The 16,162-nt window shown below is 39.7% G+C and overlaps 2 protein-coding genes across 3 annotated transcripts in view; one reads left to right on the forward strand and one right to left on the reverse strand.

The window, feature by feature from the left end:
• DOCK2 (dedicator of cytokinesis 2) overlaps nucleotides 1-16,162 on the forward strand; it is a 163,414-nt gene that overhangs the window by 73,573 nt on the left and 73,679 nt on the right. The gene's annotated exons all lie outside the window — the stretch shown is intronic.
• Nucleotides 1-16,162, reverse strand: part of INSYN2B (inhibitory synaptic factor family member 2B) — a 30,591-nt gene that overhangs the window by 4,428 nt on the left and 10,001 nt on the right. For both annotated transcript variants that reach the window (XM_054642644.2, XM_077186395.1), the window contains exons 2-3: nucleotides 3,591-5,714; nucleotides 848-922 (exon numbers count right to left, since the gene is read on the reverse strand). In XM_054642644.2, coding sequence (XP_054498619.2) covers nucleotides 848-922; nucleotides 3,591-4,951 — 1,436 coding nt within the window. In that variant the 5' untranslated portion in view covers nucleotides 4,952-5,714. The remainder of the gene's footprint in view (nucleotides 1-847; nucleotides 923-3,590; nucleotides 5,715-16,162) is intronic.

Below are 16,162 nucleotides of genomic sequence, written 5' to 3' on the forward strand. Positions count from 1 at the left end.
ATAATGATCTGCTATGTTCTTTGAAATGAAGGAAAACCTTTCAGCCTCAAAGAGAAATTCTCTTACTCTTTATTTTTGTAAATGTAATCAAGTAACCCAAGGTGTGGGGTTTCTGCCTTGTAACAGAGCTTGCAGATGTTGGATAATGTCTTTATAAATTCCCTTGCTGAGTGGACAAGGTACATGTGCAGCACAAGCAAGACTTTGCACCTGCTGGCTTTGGGGTTGATATCTGGACAGCTGAAGGCTCTTAGAGTGTGTTTGTACAGACACAGCATTTGAAACATGTGCAGCTCCCAGAACACGGCCCTGAAAAGCTTTCTGGCCATAAGAGTTTAGCATAAACTGCACTTTAAATCTGAAGTAGCCTACACTCACATTGTGCTTTCTGATATTGATAACTACTGAGGTGAAAATGTGGGAATGTTGGCTCTGTTTTGCAGGTTAGCATGAACTGTAGCTGTAGCCCATGGCATTCAGAGAACTGAGAGTTTATCTTTTCCAAGATCTAAAATTATTACAGAAACCCTAGCTTTAAAAATGTACCACATAAAGGAATTCCATCATCAGAAAGGGCATCACAGGTCTTCAAAGCATGCCAGTAATAACACTGTGAAACTTTAGAGGGAAGTTTCTGTTTGAATTCTCCCAAGTCCAGTCCCCCTTTCCTTTCAGCTACCACCACTGTGAATTGTCTTCAACTTAAAAACAAGCACCTCATACAAACCACTTGGTCTTTTCTTAAAAACTGGGTTAGTCACAGTGAGACATGTGACAGGTGTGAGCAAAGCAGTGTTTTGTGCAGCTGGGGGTGTGCAGGCAGGACAGGACTGGGGGAGCAGGGTACCTGTAGATGATGCACGCCGTGTTCTGGCAGGTGCTGCAGTTGTTGAGGTCCTGCCCAGTGTGGTAGAAGTTCCTCCTGGAACAGACAGCAGTTCATGAGATGTGGACTTACAGACACAATAACAGAGCTCTGAGTCCTTTATGAACAAAAGCCATTCTGCTCACCATTTCTGTTAGCTCTATTAAAAATTCTAGTACCAAATTCTAAGCCGGAAGGTTTCTTCAAAAACACACAAACCCTGTGAGCCTTGTCCTGACCTCTCCCACCTCATTCTGTTAAGAGTTCTGGTTGTTGGTTCTGCTATGAATACTTGTTATGAAAACACTTAGACATGACACTGCTTCTAACACACTTTCAAGTATTTGAGAATCCATGCAATTTGCTGAATCAGCCTGATCTCTCTCCTTATGCTTTCCAGTCTTCCCTTTTCATGTTTCCTTATTTGACTATAACAAAGTCAGATTTTTACTGCTGGTAAGTTACAAATTTGTAGTGTTGAGAAAACAGGAAAAGTGAGTTTTTATGCTTAACACCAACTAGAGCTGAAGTACTTTTGTGATGGAGAGAACTGTGTTAGAAACAGGTTGAGATTGGTGGCTCATTACACCTGAAGAAATTGTAACACTTATATTTAACAAGTTTTATTTGAACTGGGGGAGATCTGTTGGTACCAAAATAATTTTCTGATATTTTTGGGAGAAATGGTGGTTCTTCATGAGTGTTGTTGTGCTATCAATGAAATTGCTTGGAATATTCAGTGTTACTGTGAGGTGAATCTGGCAAGGTGGATTGAAGCTTCTCATTGAATCTCAAAGAGGCATTTCAAAATATTTGACAATTTTTTTTCTTTTCAACCACTTTTTTTCTTTTCTGTTTCAGTGGTAACTGAACAGAAATGGATTATAAATATTGCTGGATAATCTGATCCTGCTGCACTGCAAATTAGTCTTTGCTATGGGCTCATTCACAAACATAATTGAAATGTAGGTTCTCCCCTAGAGAGCTGCATGCAGGGGAGCAGGAGTGGCTGTTCCTTTCTGTCCCTTCCTGTGGAACCACAGTCAGGTGGTGTCTGGATGAAGACCACAAGAGAGAAACGACTGCTGAGCCTGGAGATACACTTGGATCTCTTGCCTCTTACCTGAATTTTCGGTTTGGAGTGTTGTAAACATTTTTTGCATTTTTGCTCTTAGTCTGTCTACGTGGATTTTGTCTCTTGTGTTTAGGTTGTTACAAATTTGGTGCTAGAAAATCATATGGAACAACCCTCTGAGAGAGGGTAGCTGGAGCTGAATTTTATGGGGAAAATGTTAGATAGAACAAGAATTTATGTGGGCACATTGCAAGCTAAGGAAAGTATTTTCATGCTAACAGCCAGATGGACATTACCAGTTGCTGTTTCCAGATTAAAAAATAATATGTATGGAGTAAAATCACATGCTAACCTGATTTATATTGTTTGAATTTTTGTTTAATGAGTGCAAATTCTTATTTGAATTTTGAGTTGGAATGTTATTCAACAGAAATACAAGTTAACTTCAATTCCAAGCTAAAATATTTGGGAAAAGAAAGAATTCTTCAAAATAGATTATTTTGTTCTCTTTTTTTTTCCTTCAGAAGTTGTAAGACAATTGGAGTTTATAAAGCTGTGGCCTCTGTTAGTTCTCTCCTGAGAGCTCTGCCCACATGGGACCAAGGGCAGACCCTGATGCTGGTGGTGTGAGCACAGCAGGGTTGTGCTCTGGGCTCTTTCTGCAGCTGCACCTGCACAAAACCCTCAGGGCAGCCTCCTTGTCATGGTGTCTGCACAGTTGTGAAAATGTGAAATATTACCTGATGTGGTCATTATTGTGACCAGTAAATACAGCTGATACACAGGATCTAATTATAGAATTAAGAGGGCAGTTTTGCATGCATAAGTGATTTATCTACATGCATGATATGCCTGTGCTAAAGACTAAATTTATGGTAGCATAATCTCTTCATGTTCTTTTTTCTTTAAAAAATGAAATGGAACCTTTATTCCCTTGATTTGTTTCTGAGTTTTTCAAAGATAAGTTGTTTAAAGGATATACTACTTTACAACAGAACAGAACTTTAAAGTGTGTCCTAGATGCAATTACTAAAAGAGATGCTTTTGATAGCTTGGAAAGCTCTATTAGGATATTCTGAAACCTGTTTCAAGCATAAATATATTTAAAATTCTATTTTAACTTTGTCCTGTCTTTAGATGTTAGTTGCATTTATGGTATTATTATTATTTATAATGCATAATAATGCATGAAGACTGCTTGTAGCCTTGGCACAGTCTGTGTCACCATAGTGACAATAAATACAGGGTTTTTACATTGTATGGGGGTGAGAAGGGAGCCACTGTGAAACCTGAGAGTCTGAAGTGAGTTCTTGCTGACAGCCTTCACATGCTCTGTCCTTAGCTCTGTCTGGCACTCCTTGTGGGTCTGACCTTGCCATGCTTTGAACACCCTAAATCTAAATAAAAAAGGGAATTGTTAAGCTGGGTCTTGCACTGGATTTTGTAAAGGCAGTGTCAGCTAAAGCCAAGCCATAAAGGGACTTTCTTCTCTGCTAGGCCCAAACATCACAAAAAGGATGTAAGATACATTTTTGCAAACTCATCTTTAAATATCAGAAGAGCTGTGTTTTTCAGTAGCAAAGGTTAAAAGAATGCTAACATCTATCTTTACACTTCTGATGAATTACTAATATTAAAAATGAACCATACCCTTCGCTGAGGGCTCTGGATTTTTCCAGGTCTTGGATTACATTCAAAAGGACTTTAATCTTCTCCTGGTTGGACTGCAAGGATTCCTCTACAGACTGCAGCCTGCCTTGTAGGGCACAGAGTTCTCCATGTGCCAAGTGAATTTGATTGATTTCATTAATCTCTTTGCTGCTTTGTGGCTTTATTTCATTCCTTGGCGGATAAGACTTTGTGTGCAATCCTTCTGCACAGCTGTTACACTGGGAAACATCTGCCTGGGTGGAATTGTTCTGGATTTCAGTGTTACATGGATTTGATGCATTGCTGCTGGGCACTGACACTGGTGGGTGATCATCACTTGGGAGTGTCACACAGCTGGAACCTGGCTTGTGCTCTCCTGCCTGGTGACAGTCTCTGAGGAAACAAGGAGATGAGCTGTGCTTGGATGGGGGTGACAGTGGAGTAGCTTCCTTGCTGCTGGCATCTCTGCTGGCTGCAGGCAGCTCAGAATTGCTTTTCTGCTCTTCAGGAGCAGCAGAGTGGGGGTTACATTCACTGCAGTTCCCAGAGTTGCTCAGGCAAGGCTCTGCTCTGTCAGAATCAGATGACAGTGTGCTGTTTTCATGACTTTCGTGGCTATTGATGACAGTAGAAGAATGCAGTGAATTACTTGAAGCTGTGGTTGTGTCTGGTGCATCCAGGGGAACGTTTCTGTCCTGTGGGAAACTCACATGAATGTATTCAGGCACCTGTGTGGACGCAGTTGTCTTGTCTGGCTCTGAGAAATCCCCCGAGCACCTCGGTCCATTGCTTTGTGCTTTTGATGATCTCTGACCCGAGCCCACCTCACGATTCCTGCATCCATCCTCCAAGTGATGACTTATCCTCAAGTAGCAGAGCTCTGAGGACAGAATGTCTGGTTCACAAAGGTTGCCATTTACCTGGATAGAGTTGGCAGGCTCTGCTGGCATTTCTGTCAGTGATTTGCTTACTGTCAGCTTTTTCCTTTTAAAAACAGGGAAGTGTTTCCTGAGGCTGGGAGAAGTTTGTATGGCAATATTCCGAAGCCCCTTGTGAGCCCTTGGAAAAGTTGGAGACTGAGTTAGCAAAAAATTGTGATCCCTACATATTTCTGTTTTGCCAGTAGTGAGTGCTGTGTGTGGGGCAGGATCCAGCTCTGCCTTGCTGCTGTCACCATCGTCCTTGAAGCGCACCTGCTGGGATTTGCTCCTGCGGTGCTGGGGGTGCCTCAGAAAATCTGCTGAGTCCAGGCTGTTCCTTTTCAGGAGCACTGGTCTCATCTTCATGTTTTGCTGGGCCATTGAATCACAATTTAAAGTCTGTAAGTAACGTGTTTCTTTACGACCCATTTCATTTGACATTTGACCTGTATGTTAATATTGTTCCTAAGATACAAATTAACACCTTACTCCTGGAGCTTAGCATCCTTCTCCTTGTTATTATGTATATTTTCAACTGGCATGTTCTCTTTAGGGATCCTCTTTCAAATTTAATTGCTGATTAGACCAAAACTAAGATAAATTAAATAGAAAATTTAAGGAAATATTTCTTGTAGCTTGGGAATGCAGAAATCCTTTTACCTGCAGCTAACATGGTCTTTGTATTACAAAATTGCAACAGGCTGTTTCAGTGAGCTAATTTAAAGGTAAGGTTGAGTCTATGGCTTTCCTGGAGGCTCTCATTTGACAGCAGCTCTCCATTAGGGATCCAGCTCTTTTTTTTCTGATGAACCAGTCACATGTGTTTTATTTGCATGTTGTCTAAACAAGCATAATAACTTCTGGGGGCATTTTCATTTCTGATGCATAGTTGTACTGATGGAATATATCCATTAATACCAAACTGAATTGCTTTCTTTAGGGATAGTTTTTCTTCCTCAGCCATCTTTTTAATGTCCTGTTGAAACTAATCTTCCCAAAGAGGTAAGGAAAATGTCACCACTTATGACCAGGGCAAAATACAGCATCCAGAGGGATTCAGTGAGAAAAGTTACTGATGTGTAGTTGTTAGTGCCATTCTTGCAAACACAAGGCAGATCATGTCCAAGGGGTTGCCTCAGCTCTGTAAACAGGACAGAGGTCCAGGCTGAATAACCAGAAAGGGCAGAAGAGCAGAAAATGTTTCCTGAAAATAAAAAGACAAGAGTTGTAGCTAAGCACAGAGGCAAATGGTGATTTCCTGCTGCTGTCTCCTCGGCACTTTGCATCATCTCTGCTTCTGAAACTTTGGCAATGAGATACAGAAACTGAAAAATGGTTTACAATTTGCAAGTGGCTTAAGTTTTTTTCATATTAAATACAATGCTCAAAAATATATATATATATATATGTGTATATATATGTGTATATATATATGTGTGTGTATATATATATATATATATATATATATATATATATATATTTATATAGAACAGATACAAAATATCAGAAGCCTGAATCTTGTCCAAAATGCAGATCTTAAAACTTAAGAAGTTAGATTTGAAAATGGCCGTTAACTCCTGTTATGGATGAAATATCCAAAACTGAACAATATAAATGTGAGTTCTAAATTTGGAGGAAAGTTGAGGTTTAAACAAAAGTCAATTTTTTTTGGTTTTGAAGTTATTATTTTCAAGTGTTCAGATTTGAGTACAAGATTGCAGCAAAATTGCAGTACAGTGGTAGTTTACTATTAATCCTGTTCCCTGATAATTCACTGGTCATTTCATTAGCCTTACTACTTCCATTAGCTCAGAATCTTTTATTTAAGCATTGCACAGATTTTACCATATTTAATTTACAAGAATTGAGGAGATGGGTGCAGTGGGAAAGATCTTGTTACAGAATATAGCAAACTGTTATGCAGCATCATGGAAAATTTAGGCTCTGTAATATAATTTAAGCAAAGTAATAATATGATATTACTCTATTACAAAGTTTTAGAAGAAAATGAGTGTTGGATTATTTCACTGCAGAGAGAAATGTCACATAAAACATTGAGAAAATAAATATGTGCATTAATACCAAATTTTACTTTTGTGATATTCACGAAGTCATGGGAATCTCTGTGCTGACTGTGCAATGGAAACAGGAATCACAGTAAACAAGTCCAACAGTTTCTGCAAACACCATTCCAGTGCCAAGCTCTGAGTTCTCATTTCACCCACTAATTACCAGAGACTTTTAACGGTTCTGCTTGAGAATTTATCCAAATATTGCAGCAGCATTCTCCCCATCACAGCTGCTGTGCTCCAGGCAGATGGACTACTTTAAAAGTTATACTTGCCCAATTAAATTGCAAAAGAAGCTTTAGAAAGCTAATCCTTTGTGTTTTAAATAAAAGTAAAAAGCCCTTAAGGGTTTTATGAGAGCTCTCCTTGGGCTGTAGAGGCATTTGAGCTACATTCTTGCATTCTTAATTTGAAAATTTCTATTTTAACTCTGTTGATTTTTAGCTACTTTGTCATCCAATACTCTGGGTTTACTATGAATTGTAATGAACGTTTTGGAGCTGTTGTTTATATTAAAGCTGAAAGGAAAAAAAACCATATAGCTAGGAATGTTCAAATATTTGGATTGAAAACCCAGACTGGTGAATTTCAATGAGTTATAGGTGTCTGCTCTTGAGTTAACAAATCAGTTCAACATTGCCAATTACTAAGTTTAAATAACATTTTTCCTTGCCCAGCATCTAATTCTTTATTCTTTCCTGACACAGCAATTTAAAGTTCTTGTTTTGCTCATTATTTGACATTGACTGAAACAGGAAAAATCCTAAGGATCCATTTCATAGAAGTGCTTTCAATGTATTAATTTAACTTATTTCACTCATAAAGAAAAGATTAATTCAGTTTTAAATTAATGGCTGGTAGTAATACTAACAGTTTCAGTAGAAGAAATTTACTGGGGTTTAATGTTCCATGGCTCCAGCTCTGCAGCCTCTTCCTTGTTCCTTGGCTGCTCTGCTCCATGAACTCCCTGGGTTTTTCCAGTCCCTCCATTCCCTGTTGGATAAGTGCCCCATGAGGTGCTGGATGTTATTTTTAAAATGTGCACATTTCATGCTCCTCTTTTCAATGTTTTGAGTATGTGAATCTGATTGATGTTACATTTTTTTTTCTGCTTGGCTTGGCTGGTACTGTGAAAAGAAATCTTGACTTTGAAGGTCTCTGCATGCTTTGCACACCCAATTCTTAGTGCTGGTAGTTCCTCTGCAGTGTAAACTTATCCTTGCTCCACTGAAATTGTATCCCAGGGTGTAACCAGTGAACCCCCTAAAAAACACTCAGGTGCAAAGCCTGCCCCTCCAAACAGCAACAAAGCTGCTTTTCCAGTCTGGGATTGTGAGTTTGACTTCTCAGAAATGCACACACAGCTTAATCAGACTGCCAGGCAGGGGTAGTTTGACAAGACATAGATATTTTTCTATATAATTTTTCTTCCATCTTTCCAGCCTCTGCCTTCCCAGTTTCTTCAACAGAGTCAAACATATTTTTTGGTTCATATTTCAGTTTAATGGCTGACACTGTGGGTAGAGAAGTGCAGTGGTAAGGATAAATGGAGATTACAGGAATTGCATGGAGTGAAAAACCATGCAGCAACAGCCAGTGGGGATTTTGGAAGAGTGCAGATGTGTGAGAGTGGTGGTTCTGGGGGTTTTCTGCAGGTTATGGCAGAAGTTACTTATTTCACATGGTTTCCAAACTTCCAGCTGCAGTTGGAAACCTTATGTTTTCATTTGACAAGTTGGTTCAAAAAATAAATGTTTTTCTCACAGTAAAAGTGTGCTGTGTATTTTAGAATTTTGATTTTCCCTTATGCATGTTTTAAAAACAATATTTCTTGAAACTAAATGTTTGAACAGAACCTTTTCAAGAAATAAACTAGGAAAAGCTTGTGGGGGCTTTCAACAGGAGGATGATTAATCTAATTTGCCTTCCACTTTTGAGGATCCACACTTTAAATTTCCCAACTCAGTCTATGGCAGTGGATTGGAACAAGGTGATTTTTAAGGTGCTGTCCAACATAAACTGTTCTGATTCTGTGACAGGTGACAGATGTAATAGCTGTAAGATAATTTATTCTGACTGGACAGTTTTCTGTCATGTCTGATTTGTGGTTTGTCCTGTAGAAAACAGATTTCTCATGGTGCACATTTGATGGACATTTTCAGTTTAGAGAGGCAGCTTGCTGTATTTAATTATGGTTTGTGCTTTCTAGGTGGGAGATTCTCAGATTCTAAGAAATTTGTGTGACTCTCACTTTCCCTTCATGTTGCAAATCTTTTCCAGGGTTCCTAAACTGTTGCTGGGATCAGAGGCTGCATGTGGGGGCTGCTGTGAACTCTGCAAACAGCCTGGCCACTGCAGAGCTCTCCTTCTATGCAGGTTCAATTTTCAAAACAAAAAAATAGTATCTGAAATGCACCATTTTTAGTTAACAACTCTGAATTAAGGCTTTAATTGTGTTGGTTTGGATGTTGCTTTGGTTCCACTTCATTTTCTGTCTCCATCAGAAACTCCAGCAATAGCTGTTGGCCAAGCTGCTTAATTCAGTCATAATTCTTCTTTGCATAAAAGTCCTGTTGGGTTTTTTTCCTCAAAATAATGAGAGATGTTGAGGATAAGTTTAGATATGCTTCTGAAATCCCTGGAGACTGCAGTGAAACATACATCACCAGCCTAGCACAGAGAGCTTGAGATGGATTTGAAACCATTGGAATTGGATGATGTTGAAAATTACCTCTTTTTCCTGTCCTCCTTTCTTGCAGAGGGAAATGGATGGAAATGTGCTCAGAGTTCCAGAGGAACTGCATGCAAGGAGGCCTCTGAAGGGAATATTTTCAGATGAAAATGGGTGACAGATGCAGAGCCTATAAAGTAGAAACAGTCCCCCAGAAGTGCAAATTTGCAGCTTATTGTGATACACAGGAAAAGCTGGCAGGGACCAGGAGAGATGAAACTGCTGAGAGAGATTTTTAAATGGCCTCTGTGTACAGGGGCCTGTTGTTGATCACAACAAGGAGTCTTATTGCTTTGGGTCCCACAGAATGAAGCACAAAGCTATTTATGAAAGTAAATGTGTTTATGATAAGAGATGGAGTAATTTGTGGAATATAGTTTTGTACCTGGAGTTTTCTCCAGTGCACAGCTTGTCTAGTGTAACATTCTTCTATTTCTGACTCTAATTGGGCAGTACACAGAATATCTGTTTCTGTTGGTGTGCATGGCCACAGAGGAGCTCTCTGGATGTCCCTGAGTGTGTTCAGTTTTCCCCTACAGCAGTGGTTTGGTAATGCTGAAGGAACTTTTCTTGAGCAAAAAGGACTGAAGAAGGCAAGAACTTTGTTATAAATCCTTCTGGTGGGTTTTGTAAGCCACCTCCAGGTGGGATCAAGGTGACAGGAGGAGAGAATCTAACAGAGATAAGGAATACAGGGCAGGATGGAAGCTTCTGTCCTCAGAACGGGAACATTTCAGTAATAGAAGAGATTACAGGATTTTGTCTCTGACTAATTTTACAGCAAGATCTGGAAATTACTTCAGGTTGGTGAGACTGGGTAGAGAAGATGCTGTGGTACTTACTGCAGCAGAAAATGGACTTAGCTAAGCAAGTTCTAGGGATGAAAATTGAGTGTGGTTTGCCTATGATTTGATTGAGATGATGCAATGCCATTGCACATGAAGTGCTGAAGATGCACTAAGAGATAAAACCATGATGATCTTATTTCAGAAATAACTTTCAGAACCATGGTACTTGAGATTCCTTTATTCTACTTTAATAAAAATAAAAGTTCTTTTCCTCTGAAAAGATGATAGATTCCATTTGCTCTGTCAGAAAAAAAATCTTCATGGATTAGAAAACATTTTTATCTCAGTATTTCTTCTGGAGCATATGCTGGAAATTGTTCATGCAAGGTTTAGTGTCAGGAGGTAAGATACAACTCTTTATTCACTTTAGAGGGAAGTATTTCAGTTGCATATTTATACAGAGACACAAGCTGGATTTTTTTCAGTGTTAGTTTGCAAAGATGAGTGTACTTAAAACTGAGAAATTTCTCTTGAAGAACTGCTTGAATGCCTACAGGGAGAGGGAAGTTATCCAATGTGACAGGCTGGTGAGCTGGAAAGGGTCCAAATAGCTGGTTCACAGCACAAAATTTCAGTGCTCTTCCTTGTAGAAATCTTATCAGTTGAAAAAATATTGCTAAGTACTTGATGTTGGTATCAAAGTCTGCACGCATTTTTCACTTTCGATTATTGCAGGTTTTTATTCAAGCTTTATAAAATGTTACCAGAGCTGTATGAAGATCTGTGGGTAACTTGTGCAAGGCAGGTTGGCACCCTGTGCTGCCCTGCAGGCCTCAGCACTTGGTTAGAGACAGATTAGTTCATTAAAATGAACTCATTTTAGTTCATAAAAATGAACTAAGACCTTTTGAACTTTCTCTTTGGTTGTCAATTATATTGAGTATGCCTGTTAAACCAGAAAAACTTACTATTTTTCCCCAAGTAGCAAACATAAAAGCTGCATTTTCATGGTTCCTGTGTGACAGGTTGCCACTGCCCAGCACCTTTCTCCTGTTGAGACACTGCTACAAGAAACAACATTTAAAACCAGCATAAACTGCTTGCTAAAGACTGTGACTTCTACACTGGACTTGTTCTCATCATTACAGCATTTATTTAATTCTAAAAAACAAGTTTTAAGTGTATTTTCTGCAGCCCCTTAGCTTTCAGTTGGTTTCTGGGTTTTTTTCCAATGAATTTATCACTTCAGATCAAGAATGACATGGCAAAGCTGCATCCAAGAGTATTTAGCAGTCTGCTGTGCTGCAGCTGTGTGGGATGCCTTGTAAGCACTGGGTGTTCAGTGATGATTCTTTAGGATCTCCAGAACTTTTTTTGCCACTTCAGTAAGTGGGAGTTTCAGTAAATGTAAGGAGTCAACTGTTACTCTCACTTGTGTCACAAGAGAAGAAACCTTATTGTATTTGCTGGAAGGCAGGAATGATGTATCTGACTCTGTGGAAACCCAGGGAACTGGGAATATTTCTCAGTCTGCTCTGGGGTGCCCTGACCCCCAGGGCAGCACTGACTCTGACCCTCATCCATGGAGAAAGTTTCCCAGACTTCAAGATAGACTGGAATCCACAAAAGTGTGAAATAGATTATAGAGAGTAGTGTAGGTGTATCACTGGGTGAGAAATTGAGGTTTTGGGATTTTTAGTATGTTGTGGATGGAAGCAAGATGGAGGGCACAGGGTGTTGTCCTGGGTTTCTTCTTCATGCTTCTTCTTCCTTTTTCTCCATGGGTTTGAGTGGCATTTTGTAATTGGGCACAAAAGTCCCCGTTGCAGCTCTTTGGGATCAGTGATTGGGTTAAAAGAGAAAATAATCCAGGTGTCAGCTCTTAATTGGACATTTTAGTCTTAAAAGACCTTGTACCAAGAGATTGTTGCCATTTTGTGCCTTCTAATGAAAAGCTGCCAAACTCACAGTAGTGGGACTGTTTTATGATAAGAAATAATAAACACCTGAGTCCCAACATGTAACTACTGTCTCAAGTGCCTTCAATCCAGACCCAGAGAAACCCACAAGTGGTACCCACTTGTGACTCCATGTTCTCAGAAGGCTAATTTATTACTTTATAATACCATATTATATTAAAGAATACTACACAATACTAAAGAATACAGCAAGGATACTTACTGAATGCTAAAAAGATAATAATGAAAACTTGTGACTCTCTCCAGAGTCTCAACACAGCTTAGGCCCTGACTGGCCAATGAGTCAAAACAACACAGAATCCAGAATCCAGTGAAACAATCACCTGTGGGTAAACAATCCCCAAACACATTCCACACAGGAGAAGCAAATGAGATAAGAATTATTTTCCTTTTTCTCTGAGGCCTCTCAGCTTCCCAGGAGGAAATCCTGGGCAAAGGAATTTTTTCAGAGAATGTGAATGCTACAGAAACCATGCCAAGCCCTCACTGAAATCCACTCTCCCATGGCTTCTGTTCCCTGTGGAAGCACTGGAACCTGGGTGGGAACATTGTGCCAGCTTTCATCGTGGTAACAGGGCTGGAATTTAAAATTGCATCCTGAGGTTTTTTTACCTGTGCTCCTCCAGAGCATCAGGAATGCGAATAACTGGATATTTTATCCTCCAGAGATGTGTTTTGTGTACTCAGCTGAATGCACCTGGCTGTGCCTCTTCCCAGATGTCGGTTTTGAAAAATATTTTTGGTGTGGGGGAATTGAATTAGGGCATCTCAGGCTGGGTTAGCAGGCACTGGCTGGCAGTAAGTGCAGGAGAGACTGGAATTGTGCTTATTGGCTTTGGCAGGGTGTCTGCAGAGGCTGGCACTTCCCACAGGCTCCCAAATTCTGGCACAAAAAGCTACAGGTGGAGGAGAAATGGAGATTGGGACAGAAGGAGCTGGGGACTCCTCTGGGAAAATCTCTGCTCAGTGATGGCCAGGGCTGTTTTCAGTGTCAGAGGAAGATTCCTCAGGCTGTGTCCCCCTGCAGTGCAGTCTGCTCAGCCAGGCTGATGCCTTGGCACATCTCCTTTGGAATGTTTGCAAAATGGAGCTGTGCTATGATTGGCAATAAGGTTGGTAGTTCAGGTTCTTGTGTGGGTTCTGTTTCATTCCATCCTAAACCTGTCAGGAGCCAGAATTATCCATTCTGGAGGGGGATTAGTGAGGAGTAGAGCAAGAGAGAAACCTCTGATTATTTTGAGTCTCTGCTCTAAGTAATTTTACATCAAAGTATACCAGCCTGCTGATGTTGGAGGGTTCAGTCACATGTCTTTTGAGGGGTTACAATCAAATGGAGGAGAACTGCATGATAAATCTTTCAATGTTTGTTCTCTTCTTCTGACTTTGCAGTTGCAAATTTTAGTTCTGTTTCATATCATCAATAGTGAAGGCATTAAGGAAAGTCACAGTTCAGATTTATAAGAGTTACAAGTATTTGGTAAGAACACAACTCTTGGTTTCATGACTGTCTATTTAACAACTCAGTAGAGCTTCATGTTGCAATAGAATAATGAGAAGGGACAGCACAGGTATGTTTTACTTGTGTCTGTTCCCTTGTGCAGCACTTCTCTTTAAATCCATGAGAAAGGTTTATTCTCTTTTATGAGCATTGTAAAGGTGGTTTTTAGAGTTTTAAGTCTGCCTCACCAACTTATCCATAATTCTCTGTGACTTTATTCTGTCAATTTATGCACTTCTGCCCTGTATATTTAAAGAGTCTGCAGCTTAATGCTGTTTGAGAGGTGCACAGATTGTTATTATGCAGGGCAGGTGCCTTTACTTTTGAATTGTAGCATCATTATTGCCTGACTACCTTTTCTGAAGGTGGAGAGAACTTGCTTTTGAAAAGCCTTGCTTTTTGTGAGGAGAGGATTTGAAAGAATCCCACTTCAGTTAATTATTTATAGCCTGAAAAATAATGTAGCCTTCCAATTGCTCTCCAAGCTTGGCACCACTCCCCACGTAAGGAGCACCAAGAAAATGAAAGTTTCTCTGCAGCTCATGCTTTGACAGAGACACCCATGCTAAGTTACAGCATTATTGCCATGTGCAGCATTATTTTATGTTATTAAAATATTTATGGCTAGATACTGGTTTTTCATCAAAGCAATAGAATAAAAATTCAGTCAAAACTTGTCCCACTGGGGTAAGACAAACAACTGGCTAATTTGTTCTTCACACTTTATTTGAATAATATTCTTTTATTTTTACTTTTTTTTGGTGGTTACTGCTGGCTTGGGGCAGATTATGAAAGCTAAAATTGTCTCAGTACTAACAGGTGCTGAGGAATTCTGGAAGATGGAACATTCAAAAAAATGCCTAGCAACTTTTTCTCCTGGTATTTAAAAGAAAATGTGTGTTTCTTCTTTATCCAAAGCTTGTATAGTTTCTCATGAAGCTGGAAACAGTTTGAGTTACAAAGGGACCAGACACTTGGCTGGAACTCAAATGCCCCTGATGACTGAAGGGCTTAGGTGGCATGTTAAAAAAAAACCCCTTAAAACTAAAAGAATAAATTTATGGGTTTTTTATAACTTTGTAACTAATTGTTTCTCTCTAATCAGCACCTAATCTTGACAATATTTGTTATTTCTCAATATCCAAGAAATATTAATGTAAATGATGTCTTAAATCTCTAAACTCTCCATGTAGAGATTCTGCAGTTTGAGGTTATTTTTGGAGAAGCCACAACACCCCCAGTTAAGGGCTGAGATTCAGTAGCTGGGGGTCTTTGGCACCAGAACAGAACTCCTACAGAAACAGAGGATGAAGGAAATTCTGTGAAACTCTGGGGTCTTAGGAGGAGGAACAGTGCATGGAGTGAGACAATACTTGTATTTGAAAGGAATGCAGCAAAAGTGAGATGCTGACACTTTATTTGCTGTTGAGATGGGGAGAGTGATCGGGTACTGTCACAGACATCTTTCATGAAAAATCTTTTCTTAGGATTTTTCCTTGTGAGAAGCTGCAGTTTCAGCAACCAAAGTAAAAATGGTTATCTGCTGCTGTGGAATGCAACAGGTAAACCCGTGATTGGTCTCCTGTAGATGTTTAGATTTACTGACCACTCATGGCAGAGCTGGCTCTTGCTCTGTCTGAGACACAGATCTTTGTTATTCATTCTTGTCTATTCTTAGCTTAGCTAGCTGCTGAAGAAACCTTTTCCTTTCTATTTCTTTTTAGTATAGTCTAATGTAACATATATCATAAAATAATAAATCAAGCCTTCTGATCATAGAGTCAACATTCTCATCTCTTCTTCATCCTGAAAACCCTTGTGACCACAGTCACAGGGTACCACACTAAAGTATCCCACAGATATATTTCTGTCCTGCTGGGAACATTTAGAATCATGCATCTTGTGTCTGCTCTGTCCTGGAACGTGGCCAAAGAGCAAAGGTGCAATGGTGGTTTACAAAAATAAATCACAAAGTGTAGATAAACATTTCACTCTCCTCTTGGGAAAGGTGATGCTTCACCTTGTGGGGTTTCTAAGATGGCACCACAGAGGGAGGGAGGTGACCCTCTGGTGAGCTCCTGATGGTCACTAAGGGAAGATGAACATCTCTGGACACTCCAAGGGCTCTGAACCTTGCTGGAGAAATGAACAGCTTCTCTGGGCAGCACAAGCTCCTGTCCCAGTGATGTCAAGGGCAAAACAAAATCCTGCCTTTGTTTCCCTGCCTTTGCAATTTCAGGTATTTCTCAACACCTCATAACTGATTTTATATCTTGTACAAATTCAAATTTTATTTTTAGCTTACAAAGTTATACTTAGATAGTCAGAGAAGTTAATAATTGATGATTTGTCTAATAAATCTGCAGTGTCCTGAGCTGTGTGACACCTGCTTGTCACTCAGGGTTGGGGTTTTTGTTTTTCAGTCTTTATAAGGCTGACAGTTTGAAGAAGTCCAGAAGTTCTATTTGGGAACTGCAATAATCCTAAACTAAAAGGCTGCATGGAAATAAGTACCTTCAAGAAATTTTTGTATGCTCAAATTATTTTTCCACCAGTGAGGGCAATTAATTTCAAAGAAGACAGGAGA

Source organism: Agelaius phoeniceus, chromosome 15 (assembly GCF_051311805.1).
Source record: "Agelaius phoeniceus isolate bAgePho1 chromosome 15, bAgePho1.hap1, whole genome shotgun sequence".
Lineage (NCBI taxonomy): Eukaryota > Metazoa > Chordata > Aves > Passeriformes > Icteridae > Agelaius > Agelaius phoeniceus.